This window comes from Hemitrygon akajei, chromosome 11, assembly GCF_048418815.1.
Source record: "Hemitrygon akajei chromosome 11, sHemAka1.3, whole genome shotgun sequence".
Lineage (NCBI taxonomy): Eukaryota > Metazoa > Chordata > Chondrichthyes > Myliobatiformes > Dasyatidae > Hemitrygon > Hemitrygon akajei.
In genome coordinates this window covers 150511384-150530921 of record NC_133134.1, presented here as the reverse complement: position 1 = coordinate 150530921, position 19538 = coordinate 150511384, and the positions used below count along the sequence as shown (strand labels likewise).

The following is a 19538-nucleotide window of genomic DNA, read 5'->3' as shown; positions in this document are numbered from 1 at the left end:
TCGTGAGATTCATTTTCCTCCAGGCATTCACAGTAGAACAAAGAAATACAATAAAGCAATGAAAAACTAAACACGAATACTGATATACAACCAATATACAAAGGAAGATGAGCTGTGCAAATACTAAGTGAGTAAGTAAATAATACTGAGATCATGAGTTGTAGAGTCCTTCAAAGTGAGTTCATAGGTTGCGGAATCAGTTTAGAGAGGAGCTGAGTAAAGTTATCCACACTGATTCAGGAGCCAGGTGGTGTGGAATGTAAGGCTCCGGTGCCTTTCACAAACAAGAGAAAATCGGCAGACGCTGGAAATCCGAGCAGCACACGCACACAAAATACTGGAGGAATTCAGCAGGTCAGGCAGCATTTCGCATGTGTTGCTGCTGTACCTTTCTCTTGATGGCAGAAGCAAGGACTGGACGGTGGGGACCTTGATGATGGATGCTGCTTTCTTGTGGTTGTGCTCCTTGTACATGTGCTCAGTGGTTTTGGAGGGTTTTTCTTGTAATGGACTGAGATGCATCGACCAATTTTTGTAGGTTCTTCTGACCTTAGCCATTGGTGTTCCCATACCAGGACTGTGATGCATCCAATCAGGACACTCTCCACTGCGCACCTGTAGGAGATTGTCAAAGTTTTAGATGTCATGCAAATTCTACGCAAGCTCCCAAGAAAGTAGAGGCACTGCCATGCCTTCTTTGAAATCATACTTACAGATCCCAGGACAGATCCTCTGAAATAATAATGCCAAGAAATCTAAAGTTACTGACACTGTCTACCTCAGATCCCCTGATGACGATTGGCTCCATTTTACTTCTCCTGTAGTCAATAATCAGCTCTTTGGTTTTTCCGGTGTTGAGTGAGAGGATGTTATTGTGACACATTTTAACCAGATTTTCAAACTCCTTCCTCTATGTCAGTTCATCACCACCTTTGACACGGCCAACAATGACGGTGTCGTCAGCAAACTTCAATATGGCACTGGACCTGTACTTAGCCTCACAGTCATAAGTATAAAGTGAGTAGAGCAGGGGGCTAAGCACGCAGGTTTGTCGTGCACCTGTGGTGATGGTAATTGTGGAGGAGATATTGTTGCCAATCCAAACTGACTGGGATCTGCAAGTGAGGAAATTGAGGATCCTGTTGCACAATGTGGTACAATGGTCTATGCCTTGGACCTTATGCACACATACACATATATAACATATGTGTGTAGCAGTGTTTCTTAAAATTAAGATTCTAAGTTTAAGACTGTACAGTTGTTCCAGACCCCTCAGCTTCTAAAAATAGATCCTACTATTTCCTTCTATTTATTCATTAAAACAATCAAGTCACCCAAGTCGGGCAGGTATCAATTTGTGGAGGTGGTGGTGTAAAGAAGGGCGGAGGCACTTCTCTCAATAATCATCTAAAATCTTATCATCCGTTTATGGATAACTCCCCTCCCCACAGATACAAATTGTTCTATATATGTCAGTCCAGAATTAAACTCCTACACATATCTGCCTCAGTATGCGCTGGCAAAGACTGAACCCTAGTGTGGAGGAAAGACAGACTCCAAGGTGGAGAGAGCAACCAGAGTTTTTTCTTAACAGTTCCGACAAAACATCAGTGGTTCATCAGAGCGACAACGCAAGAAGTAGCATTCTCAAAGTTAGGACCCCCCCCCCCCTACAATAAGCACTAACCAGGCTTGTGCCAAAATAACCACAGCACATGGAAAACCCGTGCCAGTCAAAATAAATTTAACAAGATTAAATAAAAAGCACCAGGGATTGACCACTCTCATCAATGCAACAACTAATTTCAAGTGCTCTAGAAACCTCTGATCCCAACACTGGCTCCCTGCACAGCTCAAAGAGCTCACTAGAGACATCCTTTCCCTAACCAAGGAACAGACCACGTTGTTTAATTTGTTCTGTGAAATTAACCCTTAAAATCACAGAATCATAAAAAATTAACAAGGCAGATGTGACTTCGTCAGTCTGAAAAGAGTGATTTATCCTGGTCCCACCTTCCAGTTCTTGGCTCATAACTCCGTAGGTCACAGCTCTTTAGGTAGACATGCAAGCAGTTTTCAATTGTGCTGAGGGTTTCTGTCACCATTCCCATTCTCAGGCAGTAAGTTCCAAACTCCTACCATTCTGAATAGATCTCAGTAAATTGCTGTTCAGTTTTCACTGTTGCAAAGAAAACAACTTCAGCTTATTCAGCCCTTCCTCCTTGCTGCAGTTTTCCAGTCCTCATAGTCTCCTCTGTACTTTCTCCAGTGAAAGGATTTTTTTTCAGTCGAAGTTAATTTATCATCAATATATGTATACTTTATACAACCTTGAGATTTGTCTTCTTACAGGCAGCTACAAACCAAAGAAGCCAAATAGGACCCATTAAAACAACAGCAGACAATCAAACACAAAACATGCAGAGAAAATAAGGGGGGGGGGGGGAGGAAGGGGGAACACAGAATAAAAGTAAACAAATAACATTCAGAACTGAAGTTCACAAAAATGAGCCCAAACAGTGGAAGTTGCTGTTCGGTGCAGAGATGTGTAAACCTCGCGGAGCAATGAGCTGGATGGAGTTCAATGCAGAGTCGAGTAAAACTCACTGAGCAGCGATTCGAACTGGCCCATCCCTCGCCTCCAGCTCTAACACCATCTCATTGTGTGGTGCCAGCACTACGTGTGTTTCTCAAGCTGACCCCTAACCACTGTTTTATACTGATCTAGCATAATGAGGGGTTTGGATAGAGAGAATGCACACAGGGAATGGGAATCAAAACCTAGGAGGCATAATTTTAAAGTAAGAGGAAAAAGATTTAAAGCAGACCTGAGGGATAGCTTTTTCACACAGATATGGTGCTTATATGGAACCAGCTGCCAAAGGAAGTGATTGAGCTGGGAAGAGTAAGAACATTTAAAAGCTGTTTGGCCAAATACTGTACATGGAAATACTTAAACATGTGCAAAGGCATTAGCTCAAATGAGTATCTTGGTCAGTATGATAAATCGGGCTGAATGCCCTGTTTTGTGTTGTATTACTCTATGAATCTATAACATTTTACGTGGAGCATGATCAGGACTTTGAGTGCTTGCAGTGGAGCAATTATTCTCTTTTATTTTAATCTTCAAATATCTATGGCTAAATAAAATCCATCCAAAATAACATTATCAATGAACCAACATCTACTGCATCTTGTGAGAGAGGGTTTCCCTTAAAACCTTAACATAGAACAGTACAGCATGGTAAGACACGTTCTCTAATTGAGGCAGTGTCCTGGAAAATCTCCTCTCTACTATCTCTAATGTTTCTAAATCCTTTCTATAATGAAGTGACCAGAGCTGAACACAATATTCCAAGTGCGGTCTAACCAGAGTTTTATGGAGTTGCAACATTACCTTGGAGCTCTTGAACTCAGTCCTCTGCCTAATGAAGGCCAAAGTACTACACTCCATCTTAACCACCCTGCCAACTTGCATGGCAACTTTGAGGGGCCTATGAACTACATTTTTGTTTGTGAAGAAGTGATTTTTTAAACTTGAGAAGAAACTTGAACTTTTCTAGCTTCTCTACTAACTAGCCACATTTCAGTTTTGCTAAGATTTCTTAATCCTGAACTTCCCAACTAAAAGACAAAGCCAGTTTTCTAAGATCAATGTATCCCTCATAAGATGTAATCCCTAATATTTCTGGGCAAAACCGCTGGATTTATGAATGCATGAGTTACATCAAAATGAACTGGGTGAATTAACATTGTAACCAACTCACATTTTTTGATGTTCAGTCAATGTATATAGATTCCCATATCACACATAAAACTAAATATTTCATTTCAATGGGAACTTAAATTTGGATTAATATAGAAACATAGAAACATAGAAAATAGGTGCAGGTGTAGGCCATTCGGCCCTTTGAGCCTGCACCACCATGCAGTATGATCATGGCTGATCATCCAACTCAGAACCCTGTACCTGCTTTCTCTCCATACCCCCTGATCCCTTCAGCCACAAGGGCCATATCTAACTTCCTCTTAAGTATAGCCAATGAACTGGCCTCAACTGTTTCCTGTGGCAGAGAATTCCACAGATTCACCACTCTCTAATGATTCATGAAGCTTTCCTGAAAGATATGTGAGAGAGCTGCATAGATGGGAGAGCAATCAGGCCCACTGAGAATGGAGAATAGAAAAAGACAAGAGAGACTCTGAGAATAGCTGAGCTCTAAAAGGAGGAAACCACATTAGCATTTCTGTGCTGAAAGTAGAATCATATGGATGAAAAATGGAAACAATTACACTTATATTTTATATGTCCTTTCCAGTCCTGAGGAAGGGTCTCAGCCCAAAATGTCAACTCTTTATTCCTCTCCATAGACGCTGCCTGACCTACTGAGTTCTTCCAGCATTTGTTGTTTGTTGCTCTGGATTTCCAGCATCAGGCAGAACTTCTTGTGTTTACATTTTGCTTGATTGAACTGCACTGGACCATTTCTAATGGCAGACCCCCAACTTCAGGACACATACAAGAGGTTTCAAAGATTCTTTTCACCCATATTGTCTTTAGGGTTTTTCCAAACATTTTCTTTTGTGAGTCTTAGGAGAATTTGCTGGAGTTTACATAATTAATACCTATAGTTCATTCAAGTACAGCAGATCTGTGTTCACTGCACAAGTTGGGACACTTATACAGTAATGTGCAAAAGTCTTAAGCACATGTCAAAATTCTGTAAAGTGAAGATGCTTTCAAAACTAATGAAATGAAATGTTTCTACATATCAAAAATACTGTAAAGAGCAGTAAAACGTGAAAAAACCCCAAAATCGAATCAATATTTGGTGTGACCATTTTAAAACTGTATCAAATCTCTTAGGCACACTGTTGTGCAGTTTTATAAGAACATCAGCTAGTAGGTCGTTCTGAGCATCTTGGAGAACTTGCCACAGTTCTTCTGCAGACTTTGTCTGCATCTGCCTCTCCAGGTAATCGCAGACAGCCTCGAAGGTGTTGAGTTTAGGGCTCTATGGAGGCCATACCATCTGAAGCCATATAAAAAATCTAGGATGCCTAAGACTTTTGCACAGTACTGTATATGCTATAATCTGGGCTTGAACAATCAGATTTAAACTTAAATGCCAAAGAAGTTAAAAATGCTTTTGGAAAGTTCTAATGGAAGATCATTTGCTTGAAGTGTTGACTAGTTTCTTGCTTCCCAGATTCTGCCAGATGTTCTATCCAGCATTTTCTGCTTTATTGGAAACACTTCCACTCAAAATATTTTGAGGTGCAAGCACTGTGAGTGTAAGGAATATCAGTAGTTTCAACACTCTAATAGTTAGAGAATGGACAGACGTAATGAGTTAAAGCAGAAAATGATGAAGATATTTAGCAGGTCCAGCAATATTTTAAAGAGAGAGAACTAGAATAATGTTACATTCATGGATAGCTGCTATCCTTATCAAAACTATCAAATGATGAAAGATGTCAATAGTGTGGATTTGGGGAGGGTGTCTCCAATGGTGGGGGAGTCTAAGATCAAATGACATTGTCTCAAAATAGAGGAATGTCTTTTAGAACGGAGATGAGGAGGAATTTCTTTGGCCTGAAAGTGGTGAACCTGTGGAATTTACTGTGAAAACCAAGTTATTGGGTATATTTAAGGAAGAGGTTGATTAGTCAGGATACAGGGAGAAGGGAGGAGATTGGAGCTGAAAGGGAAAAAGGATCGGCCATGATGAAATGGCAGAGCGGACTCCATGGACAAATGGACGAATTCTACCTGCTCCTGTATCTTATGGTCTTATGTGTTTTTCCTTCAGTTCACAGAATATTGTCAATGTCATCAGCTCCACTGAAAGAAGGATGTTTTGCAATTACAGAAAAATGCAAATAGAAAAAAAATAAAACACTTCAATTTTGTAAATTCTGGTTGCATGATTTTCTTCTGGAAAATTCTTCATTCATATTTAAAAGTCAAAGCAATATTCCACGCATATTCAAGTCTTAGTTGTTTTTCTGCATACAGTCAATCCGTATATATTGTTAGTTTTACTCTCATTTTCATAATTATGTCAAATATGTAAAAGAACTTTTTTGACGTCGGACACGTTAGATGTTTTTAATATTGAGTTCAGCTTTCCAGCGTTCGTCGTTTCTCTGTAGGGCTACTTATCAGCTTTAATGTTCTAGCTGCAAATTTTTACCATAAAGCTTTATCATTTCAACTAGTTTCCAACTTTCAGAAACTTGCTGAGGCTCTAGGATAACGAAAACGAGCCACACTATCGGCAACAAATGATAAATGAAGTTTTGAAATCATATCAAGAGACAAATAATTTGTGGAATTCTTCCATCTTTTAATGAAACACATTAAAAGACAGGAATACATCAGTGTTCTCGACCATTTGCCACAGAGGGAGAGAAAAACATTCATAAAATGCTCGAGTAGTTTTCTGAATTCGAAATTCTAGCTGTCTCGTGTGGAAATCCTGGTGACGCGGGTAGGATGCCTCATCTCACACCTGATGTAACCGCTGGGCGCAGCCTCCTCCCTCACGATTCGACGAGAACATCTCATTGCAGAAAATTGCGAGGCTTACAGATCACTATAAATACCGCCGAGAAACCGCTTTAAAGCATCGAGCTCTTCAACGTGACCCACTCGCCGCGACCAACAGTCTCCCTGACAGCGTAAGTTACATCGGGCCAGCGTTCTCTACCTTAGACTTAAAATCAAACTTTTAAGAAATGTTTTGATAACTGAATGTTGCTTCAAACATTTTCCTATTTCTAAACTATATCTCTTCTGTTGTACAGAAAATGCTGGACAAAACATCTCTCCTGGTATTCTACTGCCTTTCTGTGCACACGTTGTGTTCGCCTTTGTATCCAGCTTTACGGTGAGTTTAGTTATAGAACGACTGTGCTATAGATTGTACAGTATTCATTAATATAATATGTGTGACTTTCACTATTATGTAATATATAGTGTAATGCAGAACCGATTACAAACACTGAGGTGCTTTTACCTTTACAAAGTATTAGATTGGTGTTGACATCCTAAACGTAGCAAAAACAGAAATGTTGAAAAGACAGCGGTATGTGTGTGTGTGTGTGTGTGTGTGGGGGGGGGGGGGGTTATCATTTTAGGTCGAACACCCCGCATCAGAATCTTTGCACCCTTCGTTCTGTTGAAGGGTTTCAGACGTCAAAAGTGGACTGATTTCTCTTTCCACAGGTGCAGCCTGTCTGAGTTCTTCCTGCATTTCGGTGATTGTTGTATTTGTTTTCCCCGTCCTCGGCTAACCCTGACTACATTCTGCACCGTGACTGGATCTTAAATGAAGGGGCGGTGTTTTAAATGCGAACAGCGAACAGGTTTAAGTTATCAAACTTTTTGGATAATTTAAATCCAGTCACGATGCAAAATAAAGAATTACCCCTCCGCATGCTCCAGTTGTTCTTTGCCCTGGAAAAGGCCGGCTTTTAGTTGTTGGTGCCTTTGGATCTGAATCGGTAAAAGCAGATTTAAGGTTCCTAAACAAAGACGCTTTGCTGACCACCGTCTGCCCTGAACAAAGTTCTTTAGACGACCTCGAAGTTGTAAGCAAGGTATAAGCATGTTTGAATAGAGAAGTTCTAAATACAACATAGCGAATCTTTCTGCTCAGAAGCAACTTACAGTTCCCACTGATATGAATAGATGGGGCTTTACTGTATTAACCAACAAGATGAATCGATTAAACTGTAGACAGGTGTTCTCCAGCTTGAATGGGTTGAAGTTATGCTCAGAAGTTTTCTAACTTAAACCCTTTTGCTAGTGGACTTTAAATTATTATCTTTCATTTTTAAACCAGACTATGATACAGAATATCGTGTCTCCCACCCCCGCGGGATCTATTATTGTCAGGTTCCTGGACAGAGGGATTTTAAATGTATATTTTTGGCCGATTAGTTACAGATTGCTACTTGTAGACTTCTTGTAGTCAGTCGATACAATGTTGTGTCTGGTTATAGATCTGAAGATGGGTCGACCCTGCGAAAATTGCTCAACATTTCACCAGAGGAGACCGACAGGGTCCAGAACGGAGAGCACTATGAGGACACCGAGTCCCTTATGGACACCACTGGGAAACGGTGAGTCAGAACAATGGCAGTGTAAGGTGCAGTGTATTAACTCACACCTTTTTTAACAGCTACATTAACTGGTGTCCCATTCACCCTTTCATTATCCATTCATTCAGTTCTTGCACTGTTCGAGACCAATTTCCCGTTTTTTTGGATAGCCTGATCCTAAAAACTTTTATAAAAGGGTTCATCAATTCACTATTCAAAAGATATATCTTCTGTGATATATATTCTGACTTCTATCAGTTAGCAGATAAACCAACACTGGGACAGAAAAGTTGTTCCTAATTTCTGCAGTATAGTTTGTATCCTAGTTTGATTAAATAGTTAGTTTCAAAGAGGGGAGGCAAAGTAACATTTACCAGTTAAGTAATTGGATGTAAAGACGGCAGATATTGAGATTTGTGAAATACCGACTTTGGTAATGTCAGGTGTCCTCATGGACAAAGAGAAAGTTAATGTAGATACAGCAAGCTGTAAAGAAAACAAATAATGTATCAACATTTACTATATGGGACATGCGTAAGACAGTCTTGAGGCAATTATGTAAAGTTTTGGTGGGCTGGGTGACAAACATGGATGGGGTGGAGATGGGAACAGGGGAGGTAGTGCAGTCTGATAAAGATAATTTACTCCTGGTAAAAGTTGTTCCATCTGAATGAATTGTGGGGATTGGATCTCTCTTTGGGAATTAGAGGATAGAATACATTGAAGCAAATAAGCTTCCATGGAGGCCTTGACAGGATGGATACTGAGAGGCTGATCTTCATGACTGAGAGCTTCTAGTTCCTTGGTGTAAATCACCAACAATTTTACTTGTATCAGTCTGGATGGCATGGATACAAAAGTTTTACACAATATTGCAGCACATCTGACAATAATAAACCAGTTACCATCTTCTCATCTTTCATTGCACAATGGGACTCCCATTAACCAAGGTTGCTCTCTGTTAAAGGCTTTTCAGCTTTTTGAAACTTATCCAACATTTACAAATATGTAGAATACATTTACATGTCATTCTTCTTGATACAGCAAATCCATTTCTGAAGGACATCAGATTCCTTTACATTCAAAGTGGCACATTCAAAATGTTGGAGAAACTCAGCAGGTCAGGCAGCATCTATGGAGGGACCCTTCATTTTGCCCTGAAACATTGACTGTTTAATCCGCTCTATGAATACTGCCTGACTTGCTGAGTTCCTCCAGCATTTTGTGCGTGTTGCTCTGGATTTCAGCATCTGCAGAATCTCCTGTGTTTATACATTCATTTCTTGAGCAAACAGTACAAGGTTTTCTTTTGACTTGGGTTCCAGCACCTCAATGTGCAATGATGGGTGGACTGCAGACTGTGGCTTCTCCACAGAGAAACGTAGCATATAGCTGCACTGACCTTCAGTGCATCTGTCAGCTTGTGTTCCTGGACCACAAAGCGTGCTGGTCTGCAGCAGTCGGCTGTGGATAACTCCTTCCACTGGAAGCCCAGCATGTTTTGAGCAGACCAGGAGGTATCTTTCACCAAGCTGGTGATCTTTCAGCAGCAACTGGTGTTCATCTCGGTGTATGATGGTGAGAACAGTCTGTTGAGCAGAATCCTGTGTTACAACGTTGGTCAGAATGAAGTTCACAAAGACTACGTGTACCTCTTTCCAGAAATTCTTGTCAGATGAAGCAGATAAATTACAGTCTCAACCTGAACCGGATCGTTACAAGTACAGCCTGCAATGCTGCTGTGTTTCTGGCCATGAGAAAGATCTGCTATGGAGTGTCTTAGCAACCTTGACAGTCCATTCAGGATTCCACTATCTCCTCTTTTTACATGAACTTGCAGACCACATTGTTCCACCTGGACAGCCAATCAGAAAGTTTGATTCTCTAACTTCTGCCATTTTCTCACTCCTCCTTTCTCTTTTTCCATTCCCCATTCTGGCTCCCCTCTTACCCGTTCACTTCTCTTCACCTGCCTATTCTGTCCTTCTGGTGCCTGTCCTCCTTCCCTTTCTCCCATGTTCCATTTGCTTCTCCTATCAGATTCCTCCTTCTTCAGCCCTTTAGTTTTTTCCACCAATCACCTCAGCTTCTCACTACATCTCCCCTCACCTGGTTTCACTTATCATCTTCAAGTTTATACTCTGTCCCTTCCCCCCACTGTCTTATTCTGGCTTCTTCCTTCTCCTTTCCAGTCCGGATGAAGGGGTCTCAGTGTGAAATGTGACTGTTCATTTCTTTCCATAGATTTTAACTGATCTCTTGAGTTTCTCCAGTGCTTTGACTGACTTCTGGTCAAAGGTGTTTTCTGCAGCAACTTTTTCAGTTTTTCTATGACTGTATCTGCATGAGCGTAATCACACTTAGTGCTAGAGGATTTAGAATTTAGTTACAGTGCTGACATATGAGCTCCATCTTGATATTTTATTAAAAAAATGAAGAGCTTCTCAGATTGTGATTCATTTATTGTGAGGAGTTTAGGGTTGAAAGAAAAATGAAACCATTTTATGAATACTTTTGTGCAATGTAAATGAAGCCATTTATGTTATTTTGTGTGGAAATAACAGAAAATATTGAAGTGTGTTATTTGTTAATTTATTCAGAACTGAAAGGCATGCAGATGCAGTATTCACCAACAGCTACAGGAAGTTGCTAGGGCAAATTTCTGCAAGAAAGTTTTTGCAGAGCATAGTGGACAAAAGACTGGGGTGAGTTAACACTTCCTTTCATTCAATTTATATTGTAGCCAATCACATCAGACCATTTATTCAGTTTAGTTATTTGCCTCAAACAATAGCCTAAGGAAAAAAAAATCAATGTTAAGTTAATTACATCTACTTTTACTTTGAATATATATTACTACATTCACATATATATTGATTTATCAAAAGAAGGAAATGTAAGATAGCCAGATCATCACAGTTATCTAAAATGCCTTGGAATTCTTAAATATTTCACTATGACTGTTAATGAGAAAATAAAGAAACTTTCAGAAAGAAGTCTGCAAGCAAACAGCTCTCGAGGTTGTATAATTTATGCATTATTTGATAATAGATGTACTTTGAAATTTGAACCAAAGCAAATGGGAAGATGAAGGTAATTCTTAAATCAAAAGTATCGAATAGAAAAAGAAATACTCAAATATTCAAAGGACAAAAATTTTAGATATAATTTTTGTTATCAAACATTGAATAAGCTAAAGGCATAGAACATGGCAGTGAAATTGCAGCAGAACTTAGTTTTGATCTTTACTAGGAACGAAGTGGATGTGGTGATAAAGGATCTTCAAGAATGTTAACACATTTAACATAATTGGTATTTTGGAGCAATTTATAGACAATAAAATTACACTGTGGGGTGAATTTCATGTTTTATCCCCCAAAAGGCCAGGAGTAGATTAAAAAAAAAGGGCTAGAAAAGGAAACAATGAGTACTGGCAGGTACTTTTGTTATTCGTGCTTCAAAATAGATCCAGAGGACCTATGAAAAGAAATCAGGAACATTTACTTGGATTTAACATTTTGCATCTAAAACCTGAAAAATACAAAAAGGACATTGTGGATGTAATCTAAATAGACTTTTGGAAACCCTTTCATGATGTGTTATATAAAACCTTGATTGGAATGTAACACAGAAAGAATGTAGCACAATGTATTGCAAGCTGGCTACAAAACAAAAATAAACAGTAGTCAAAGGTAATTGCACAGACTGCTGGATGATTGAACATAGTCTCTTGCAGGGACCAGTGCTGAGGTAAATGTTTATCACAATTTACATAAATAATGGACTCAGGAAATAAAAGTAAAATATCAGTACTTGCAGATAATTTTTTAAAAGGTCTGCAAAATATTTGCATAGTGGTTGTGCAATGGCAAATCAGTGTCACTGCACGTAACTGTGTGGTAGTACCTTCTGGGAGGACTAACATGTATTTCTTGAAAATGTTAAGTATTTGTCCTAACTCCTCATATGCCATCATTAAAGTAGTCTACAAGTCTGAGATTCCAGGCCAGGGATTGGAGGTTGGAGGCCCAATATCTGAGGGTCTGATAATTTAGGACCAAGGACCGGAGGCCTGGAGGTGGCCTGTCCTGGGGTTAGAGGCTTGCGTGTGTGTGTGATTGTGTTGGAGGTGAGTGGGTGGGTGTGTGGAAAGGGCTTTGTTTCGTTCTGTTGTTATTATTGTTGCTGTTTGTGTTGTTCTGATGAACATTGTGTGTGCGCCACGTTGGCGTTGGAATGTGTGACGACACTTGCAGGCTGCCCCCAGCACATCCTTGGGTGTGATGGTTGTTAATGCAAATGATGTATGTTTTGATGTACATGTGATAAATAAATCTGAATCTGATCTCAATCCACTCTATTGAGGAAAAAAGGTCTAAATGCCATCACCTATATAATGCTAAATCATCTAAGTACGTAACTATATATAATTATATTTTCAGTTGAGATTTTGTACAAAGAGTACAATGTTTGTTATATAATGTAGCTTTGGCAGCATGATTTATGTACTTCAATGCAGACTGATTAGATTATTCAGCATCATCAATATATTTCAGTGTAGGAGATGGTATGCTGTGTTAACCTCAGTCTGTGGGTGCAAACATTTTATAGGAAGGCATAGCAGTTAGCTGCTGCCTTACGGTTCCAGGAACCCAGTTGTAATCCTGAACTAATGTGTTGCCTGTGTGGAGTTTGACTGAGTGTGTTTTCTCCAGGTTCTTTGACACCCCCAATCCCAAACCCCATACCTCAAATATGTGCTGGTAGTTTAACTACCTCCTATAAATTGCCCTGAGTGTATATTAATGGGAGCTATGGGAGATAGAGTTACAGAGATGAAAAGGAGCAGTGAACACTGGGAAGATTCCCCTGGTAACTGCTATGGGCCCAGTGTGCTGAGTAGCTGCTTTCAATGTTGTATGACTCTGTCCAGGTCTCTTCTGTTAGGTTGGTGAAGAATATTAAATGTAAGACATGCCTTGAACAACATGACATGAAATCACTAAGCCAGACCACTTGTAACATTTTGGTGTCATTTTATTTTTTAATAGTGACAGCGGCCTCCAGGAAGATCTTGAGCCCTTGGTCAAGAGACATTCTGATGACATCTTTACAGATAGCTATGCTCGATACCAGAGGCAGATGGCAATTAGAAAATACTTGGCTGCAATTCTGGGCAATCAAAGGTATAATTCAAACTTAAGTCAGTCAGCATTGGAAGTTTTAAGTTTCATATAGAATGCATTAACTTATTTGAAGATCATTGATTTTGATTTCCCCATAAGCCACAAAGAAACAAATTATTACTAACGTAAGACAAAAGAAATTATACTTCATGCTCAAGTAGCAAAGGAACTAATCAATACAGAACTAAGATGCAATCGAATAGGAAAGTACAGGTTAATTTTGATAATTCAGGTGAATATTCAGCCATTCAATGCTTAGTTTTAGAAAAGATGATAGAAGAAGAAGTAATCTGATAGGGAGGACAGTGGACCTTAGGGGAAAGGGAAGGAGGAGGGAAACCAAAGGGAGGTGATGGGCAGGTGAGAAGAAGGGAAGAGGTAAGAGGGGAGCCAGAATGGGGAATGGAAAAGAGAGAAGGGGAAGGAGGGAGAAATTACCAGATGTTAGAGAAATCAATAGGTTTGAGTCTACCCTGGTGGAATATGAGGTGCTGCTTCTCCAACCTGAGTGTGGTCTCATCTTGGCAGTTGAGGAGGCCATAGACTGACATATTGGAATGGGAAGGGAAGTTGAATTGAAGTAAGTATCACAGGGTAATCCTGCCATGGTGTCCCCCAATTTGCTTTGTGTTTCAACAACTTAGAGGAGGTCACACCAGGAGCACTAGATATAATAGATAACCCTGACAGATTCGCGGGTGAAGTGTCTCCTTACCTGGAAGAGCTGCCTGATGAAGGACAGTCATTCAAAGGATTTTAATCACAATAATCCATTGCCACACACACACCCTCTGCATTATGAGATAAGACGCCAATGATTATTTGATAGAGAACTGATATATTAACAATTGATGATTGGGCAGTTTTTACCAAAAGCAGTGTGTTAGAAGTCACAGAGTCATAGAAAAGTACAGCACAGAAGCAGGCCCTTTGGCCCATCTACTCTCATCGACCTACAATGGGACCATAGCCCTCCATACACCTACCATCTATGCACCTATCCTAACTTCGCTTGAAAGTTGAAATCAAGCTCACGTGCAGCAGTTGTGCTGGCAGCTTGTTCCACACACTCATGACCCTCAAAGTGAAGAAGTTTCTCCTCATGTGCCCCTTATTTGAATTGTGCTCAAATACTTGAATTAAACCAAAGACATAGTACAAATAGGGAACTGGAACAATTGTCTTCAGTGTTCCGGGAACCGGAAGGAGGAAAGAGAATCCTATTGGAAGAGAATGTTCGTGCGTATGCCTCAGGCAAGGAAAGTATGTGTCATAGCTGTACTTGCCTGCTACCCTGCATGGTAACTGGTGTCACCACCAGGAAGAGAAATGCCCAGTGATAATGGGGGTACGGGACAAGGGAGTGGTTTGAGATTGAGCAGGCACATTCAGGAGAGGAGATGAGAAAGGAAGAGTGAAAAGGGGGGATAAAAATAAGGAAGTACATGATAAACAGAAAAGCCCAGCAGGTCACGGAGCATCAGGAAGCACTGTTCTCTAAAGATTGTCTGTACATCCTCCCTGTGGAATGCATGGGGATTCCCCAGTGCTTCTGTTTCCTCCCGCAGTCCAAGGATGTACCAGGTAGGTTAACTGGTCATTGGAGATTGTCCTGTGATTAGGTTAGGGTTAATTTGGGTTGTAGGGTTGCTGGGGCAGTTTGGATTGAAGGGCCTGAAGGCCCTACTCTGCAATGGATCGCTAAATAATAAAGTCTGTGGAAAGAGAAATAGGCAACATGATGGGTCTTCAAACCCTTCTCAAACCAGCAGTATTAACTGTTTCTGTTTCCACAGATACTGTCTGATCCGTCGTGTTTTCCCAATGTTACTTGCTTTTATTTCAGATTCTGAGCACCTGATTTTTTCAGCTAGTGCTGTACACAGCTAACTGTTCTTAGAAATCATTATAGAAGCATGGTCATATTAAAAAAAAACAGATTTAGTATGAGGAAATTTAAATTTTGGACTGGAATTTATGGGTTTTTTATGATTTATCTCAGACTTGGAAATTTAAATATTCGGCAGCTACCTGACAGCATCTCTGCAGTGCTGGAAGCAGATTATGGCACCAATCCCACTTATGGTAAGTTTTCTATTATTGAACTTCACTTCAATTTCCTTTTCTGAAGAAACAATTGCTTTCTTCAAATTTCTCCACTCGTGATAGGTGACTTTAGACAGCTAGTATGGTGCATGGTTTAAAAATGAAGCTGACTGCATTATGATTTGTGATCAGAGAACAAAGAGTCATTCTCACAGCGGATCCAGTTCTTTAAAATTTTTAGATAAATACTCCATCAACACCAACTGAGCATATAGTGAGAAAGACTGTGGTGATAGACAGCATCATTTGTGATGAACTAAAGTCCTTTAACCCTGATGAATTCCTGTCCACTTAGCAGTGTTGAGAAATGGAAAGCCTCTTCCAGAACCATGTGTTCTAGAACATGAGCATACTGCAGATGCTGGAATTCTAGAGCAACACACATACCGGAGGCCCTCCATTGATCGGGGTCGACCATGAATGTTGCGTTCTACACAAGCCAGGGCAGCATCTATCGAGTCAATGTTTTGGGCAGAGACCCTTCATCAGGACTGGAAAGGAAGGGTGCAGAAGTCAGAATAAGAAGGAGGGGGAAGGGAAAGGCAGGTGATGGGTGAGGCCAGCTGAGGGGTAAGTTGGATGGGTGGGGGATGGGGGGGATGAAATAAGAAGCTGGGAGGGGATATGTGGGAGCTAAAGGGCCAAAGAAGTAGGAATCTAATAGGAAAAGGCCAGTGAGCCATGAAAGAACGGGAAGTTGGAGGGAAACCAAAGGGAGGTGATGGACAGGTAATCAGAAGAGAAGAGGTGAGAGGGTAACCAGAATGGGAAATGGAAGAAGTGAGAAGGAGGGAGGGACAGAAGTTAACAGAGCTGGAGAAATTGATGTTCATGCCGACAGGTTGGATTTCTGCATTGTAACTGCCTCAGTTATCCAGGATGCAATGTCTTCTAGGTTGACTTGTAGAGAGTCAAGCTTCTGCACTAGGGCAATGGGTTTCCAACTGGAGGGACAATTCTTTGATGGAGTATTATATGCTTCCATGCTATGGTCTGAATATTAGTAGTTTATTCACATTATTAATGTAGTTAATGCTGCTGTACCTTATGATCTTACTCACTGCCTACTGCCCATCCAGTGAGGTATCATAACAGTGACTATTGGTTGTCCAACATCTAATATCTCATGGGTAATATTATCAGAAGACCCTACCTAGCTTAAAGTTGGCTCCAGACAACATTGGGAGATAGACCCAAAGCCTTTTTTCTGCAGTAGATACATCAGCTATCAATAATACCTTCGATTTTAGAATAATCAGCTTGCTTAATTAATTATTGGAGTCTGCAATGAAAAACAATCCAATAATTTCTCCCAAATAGCTCCAAATGACTCTGAAAGTCTAGCAGTGTGTATCATCAAAGTTCAAAGTAAATTTATTATCAAAATGTGCATACTGTATGTCACCATATAGTACCTTGAGAATCGTAATGGTCTTAGTTGAACAAAATGCAGAAACTTTGCCATAATCTTGAATGGTTAAGTGGTCAGTCTTAGTTACAGCATCCACATTAGTACTTTTGTGTAATCTGGTGGGATCTGAGAGTTTTGGTTTTGCAAACTTGGACATAAGTATTTGGAATTGGACAGCCAGCTGTTTTCCTTTTGTAAAAATATATAACATTCTGTCAAATTCACACAACGCCTCTCTCTGCCCATCCCCAAATTTTGCTTAAATCTCAAGTCACAATTTTGTCTTTAGTACAAATACTGAATGCAAATTAATATATTTCTCTTTTCCTCACAGGTAACTAATGAGCTGATAGAAGAAGTGACAATCTCTGCCCTGATAATTCATGTATTTTACTTCGGAGAGAAATCTTTCATTAAATTATTTTTGATGTACATTATTATGCACTAAATTTATTGTTAGAATTGGCAGGAAATGTTAATTTGGTGTAGTCAATTGTCCTCTGCTATCATGTTAAAGTTGTATGTGCATGATTGTTAAGGCCAAATTCCTTTTCACTCACACTTGTAATTAGTAAAATCCTGACACTTACATTCATAAAAAATTTACTACATTATTTCAACATTATTCATGACTTTCATCAAAACTTTCTAATTTTGTGGTAAATGTTGACAGTCTAATTTGTAATTGAAATGGGGTGTTCTCAAACTTAGAATTCCTTCACAACAATACTGATTCTGATTTAATAATTTTGAACACCTAATATTGAGGGAGACTAACTCTCTCAGAGTGATGTTTTTAAGATAATATCACTATTGAGACCTTAAAGTCCATCACATTGAGAAAGATTCTACCACATTTAAAATGGTGATGACTTCTTTACTAACTAAACTCAAGAAACTTAATATGGTGAGCAAGTCCCACAAAAATCTGATGAAATCCAAATATCCTAATACTTGAATAATAGTACATGAGTTATCAGCTTCCTACTCCAGTGAACAGGTATCCTGTACAACAAATTGGATACTATGTTTACCCAGAGGTTATCTCATTTTAAATAATAGTGCAAATATGCGCACACTTAAAAGTAATTCTTACAATGCTACTTACAATTCTATTCAGAAATACAACTTATTTTATGTGCTGCAGTTTTATTTGTAATTAATCACATCCTGTCTGAAGGAAAATCTATATGATTGTGTGATGAAATATGTGTTTGAAATTATATAGTCACTGAAATATCATTGACGAGCATGAATCTTAATTTGTGAATACAAAGCATCTATTTGTTATTTGATACGTTCTGGTCTGTTTATTTTTCAATGGTTCAGTTTAGTATCAGAGAATGTATACAATCTGAAATTCTTACTCCTCATAGACATCCATGAAACAGAAAAAACAAAGAATGAATGACAGAAAACTTCAGAACCTCAAAGCACCCCTCCCCTTTCACACAAGCAGCAGCAGAAACCTCAACCCTCCCCACTCCCCCTTCCCCCACTTGCTCTAGCAAAAGCATTAACCCCTCACCACCCATCATGCAAACAATAGCAAAGCCCCCAGAGACCATGATATGGAGCCCATCAGAAACTACTATTCATCCCAACACTTCAACATCACAAACAGGCTCTCTCTCACTAGCAAAGGAGAGAGAAATATCGCTGCTGCAACAGCAAGAGGGGAGTCCCACAGCTTGCTGCTTCAATGTGACAATTAGTTGCGGCGTTTGACTGAGAGAGAGAGAGATCGCTCGAGTGCAGAGGCATCTGGCAGCTGTGCGAATGTTGTCTGAACACATTTTTCAAACAGAATACTGCTCTGCCTCTTGTACAAGTGAACATCATGTACAACAAGTTATGACAGAATTTTAAACTGAGAATGTAGAACCATCTACAATTACTTAAAAATTAATAACTTCCAATGAAGCAGATATACTCACTTTATTAGGTACACCGGTATGCCTGCTTGATAATCAGACAATCAGCCAATCAGCCAATACCTAATCAGCCAATCGTGTGGCAGTAACTCTGTATAAAAGCATGCAACATGGTCAAGAGGTTCGGTTGTTCATCAGAATGGGGAAGAAATGTAATCTACATGACTCTGACCATGAAATGATTGCTGGTGACAGATGGGATGGTTTGAGTATCTTAGAAACTGCTGATCTCCTTGGATTTCACACATAACAATCTCTAGAGTTTACAGAGAATGATGTGAGAAGCAACAAGTATCCAGTGAGTGGTAATTTTATGTGTGAAGATGCGTTGTTAATGAAAGAGGTCAGAGGACCATGGCCAGATTGGTTCAAGCTGACAGGAAGGCAACAGTAACTCAAATAACCATACATTACAACAGCAGTGTGCAGAAGAGCATCTCTGAATACACAACACATCGAATCTTGAAGTGGATGGGCTACAACAGCTGAAGACCACACTGGGTTCCACTCCTGTACCTAATACAATGGTCACTGAGTGTACGTTTATATATAAAAACCATTGAAAGGATATTTTGAACTCATTTGATGACGAGCACTGTTATCTAAGCAGTGGATTTCTCTAAGTTTGCTAAATAATTAGATAATAAAATGATGATACATCTCAAGTCATCAGTGATAAATTCTAATGGGTCCCATTGGTCAGGAGAATGAACACCAATAATACAGGGTCTAGAAGAGCATGTGCCACTTCTGAAATCAATATAAGCCTCTATAAGTAAACACAAGGAAATC

The 19538-nt window shown here is 39.7% G+C and overlaps 1 protein-coding gene across 1 annotated transcript; it reads left to right on the top strand.

Moving 5' to 3' along the window:
• The first annotated feature begins 6813 nt into the window (after positions 1 to 6813).
• On the top strand, positions 6814 to 18093 carry LOC140735201 (glucagon family neuropeptides-like). The gene is made up of 6 exons (XM_073059984.1): positions 6814 to 6893; positions 8011 to 8130; positions 10710 to 10814; positions 13161 to 13295; positions 15298 to 15380; positions 17147 to 18093. Exons 1-6 carry the CDS (start codon positions 6814 to 6816, stop codon positions 17152 to 17154), a joined length of 531 nt encoding a protein of 176 aa, XP_072916085.1. The 3' UTR covers positions 17155 to 18093.
• The last annotated feature ends 1445 nt before the right edge of the window (positions 18094 to 19538 follow it).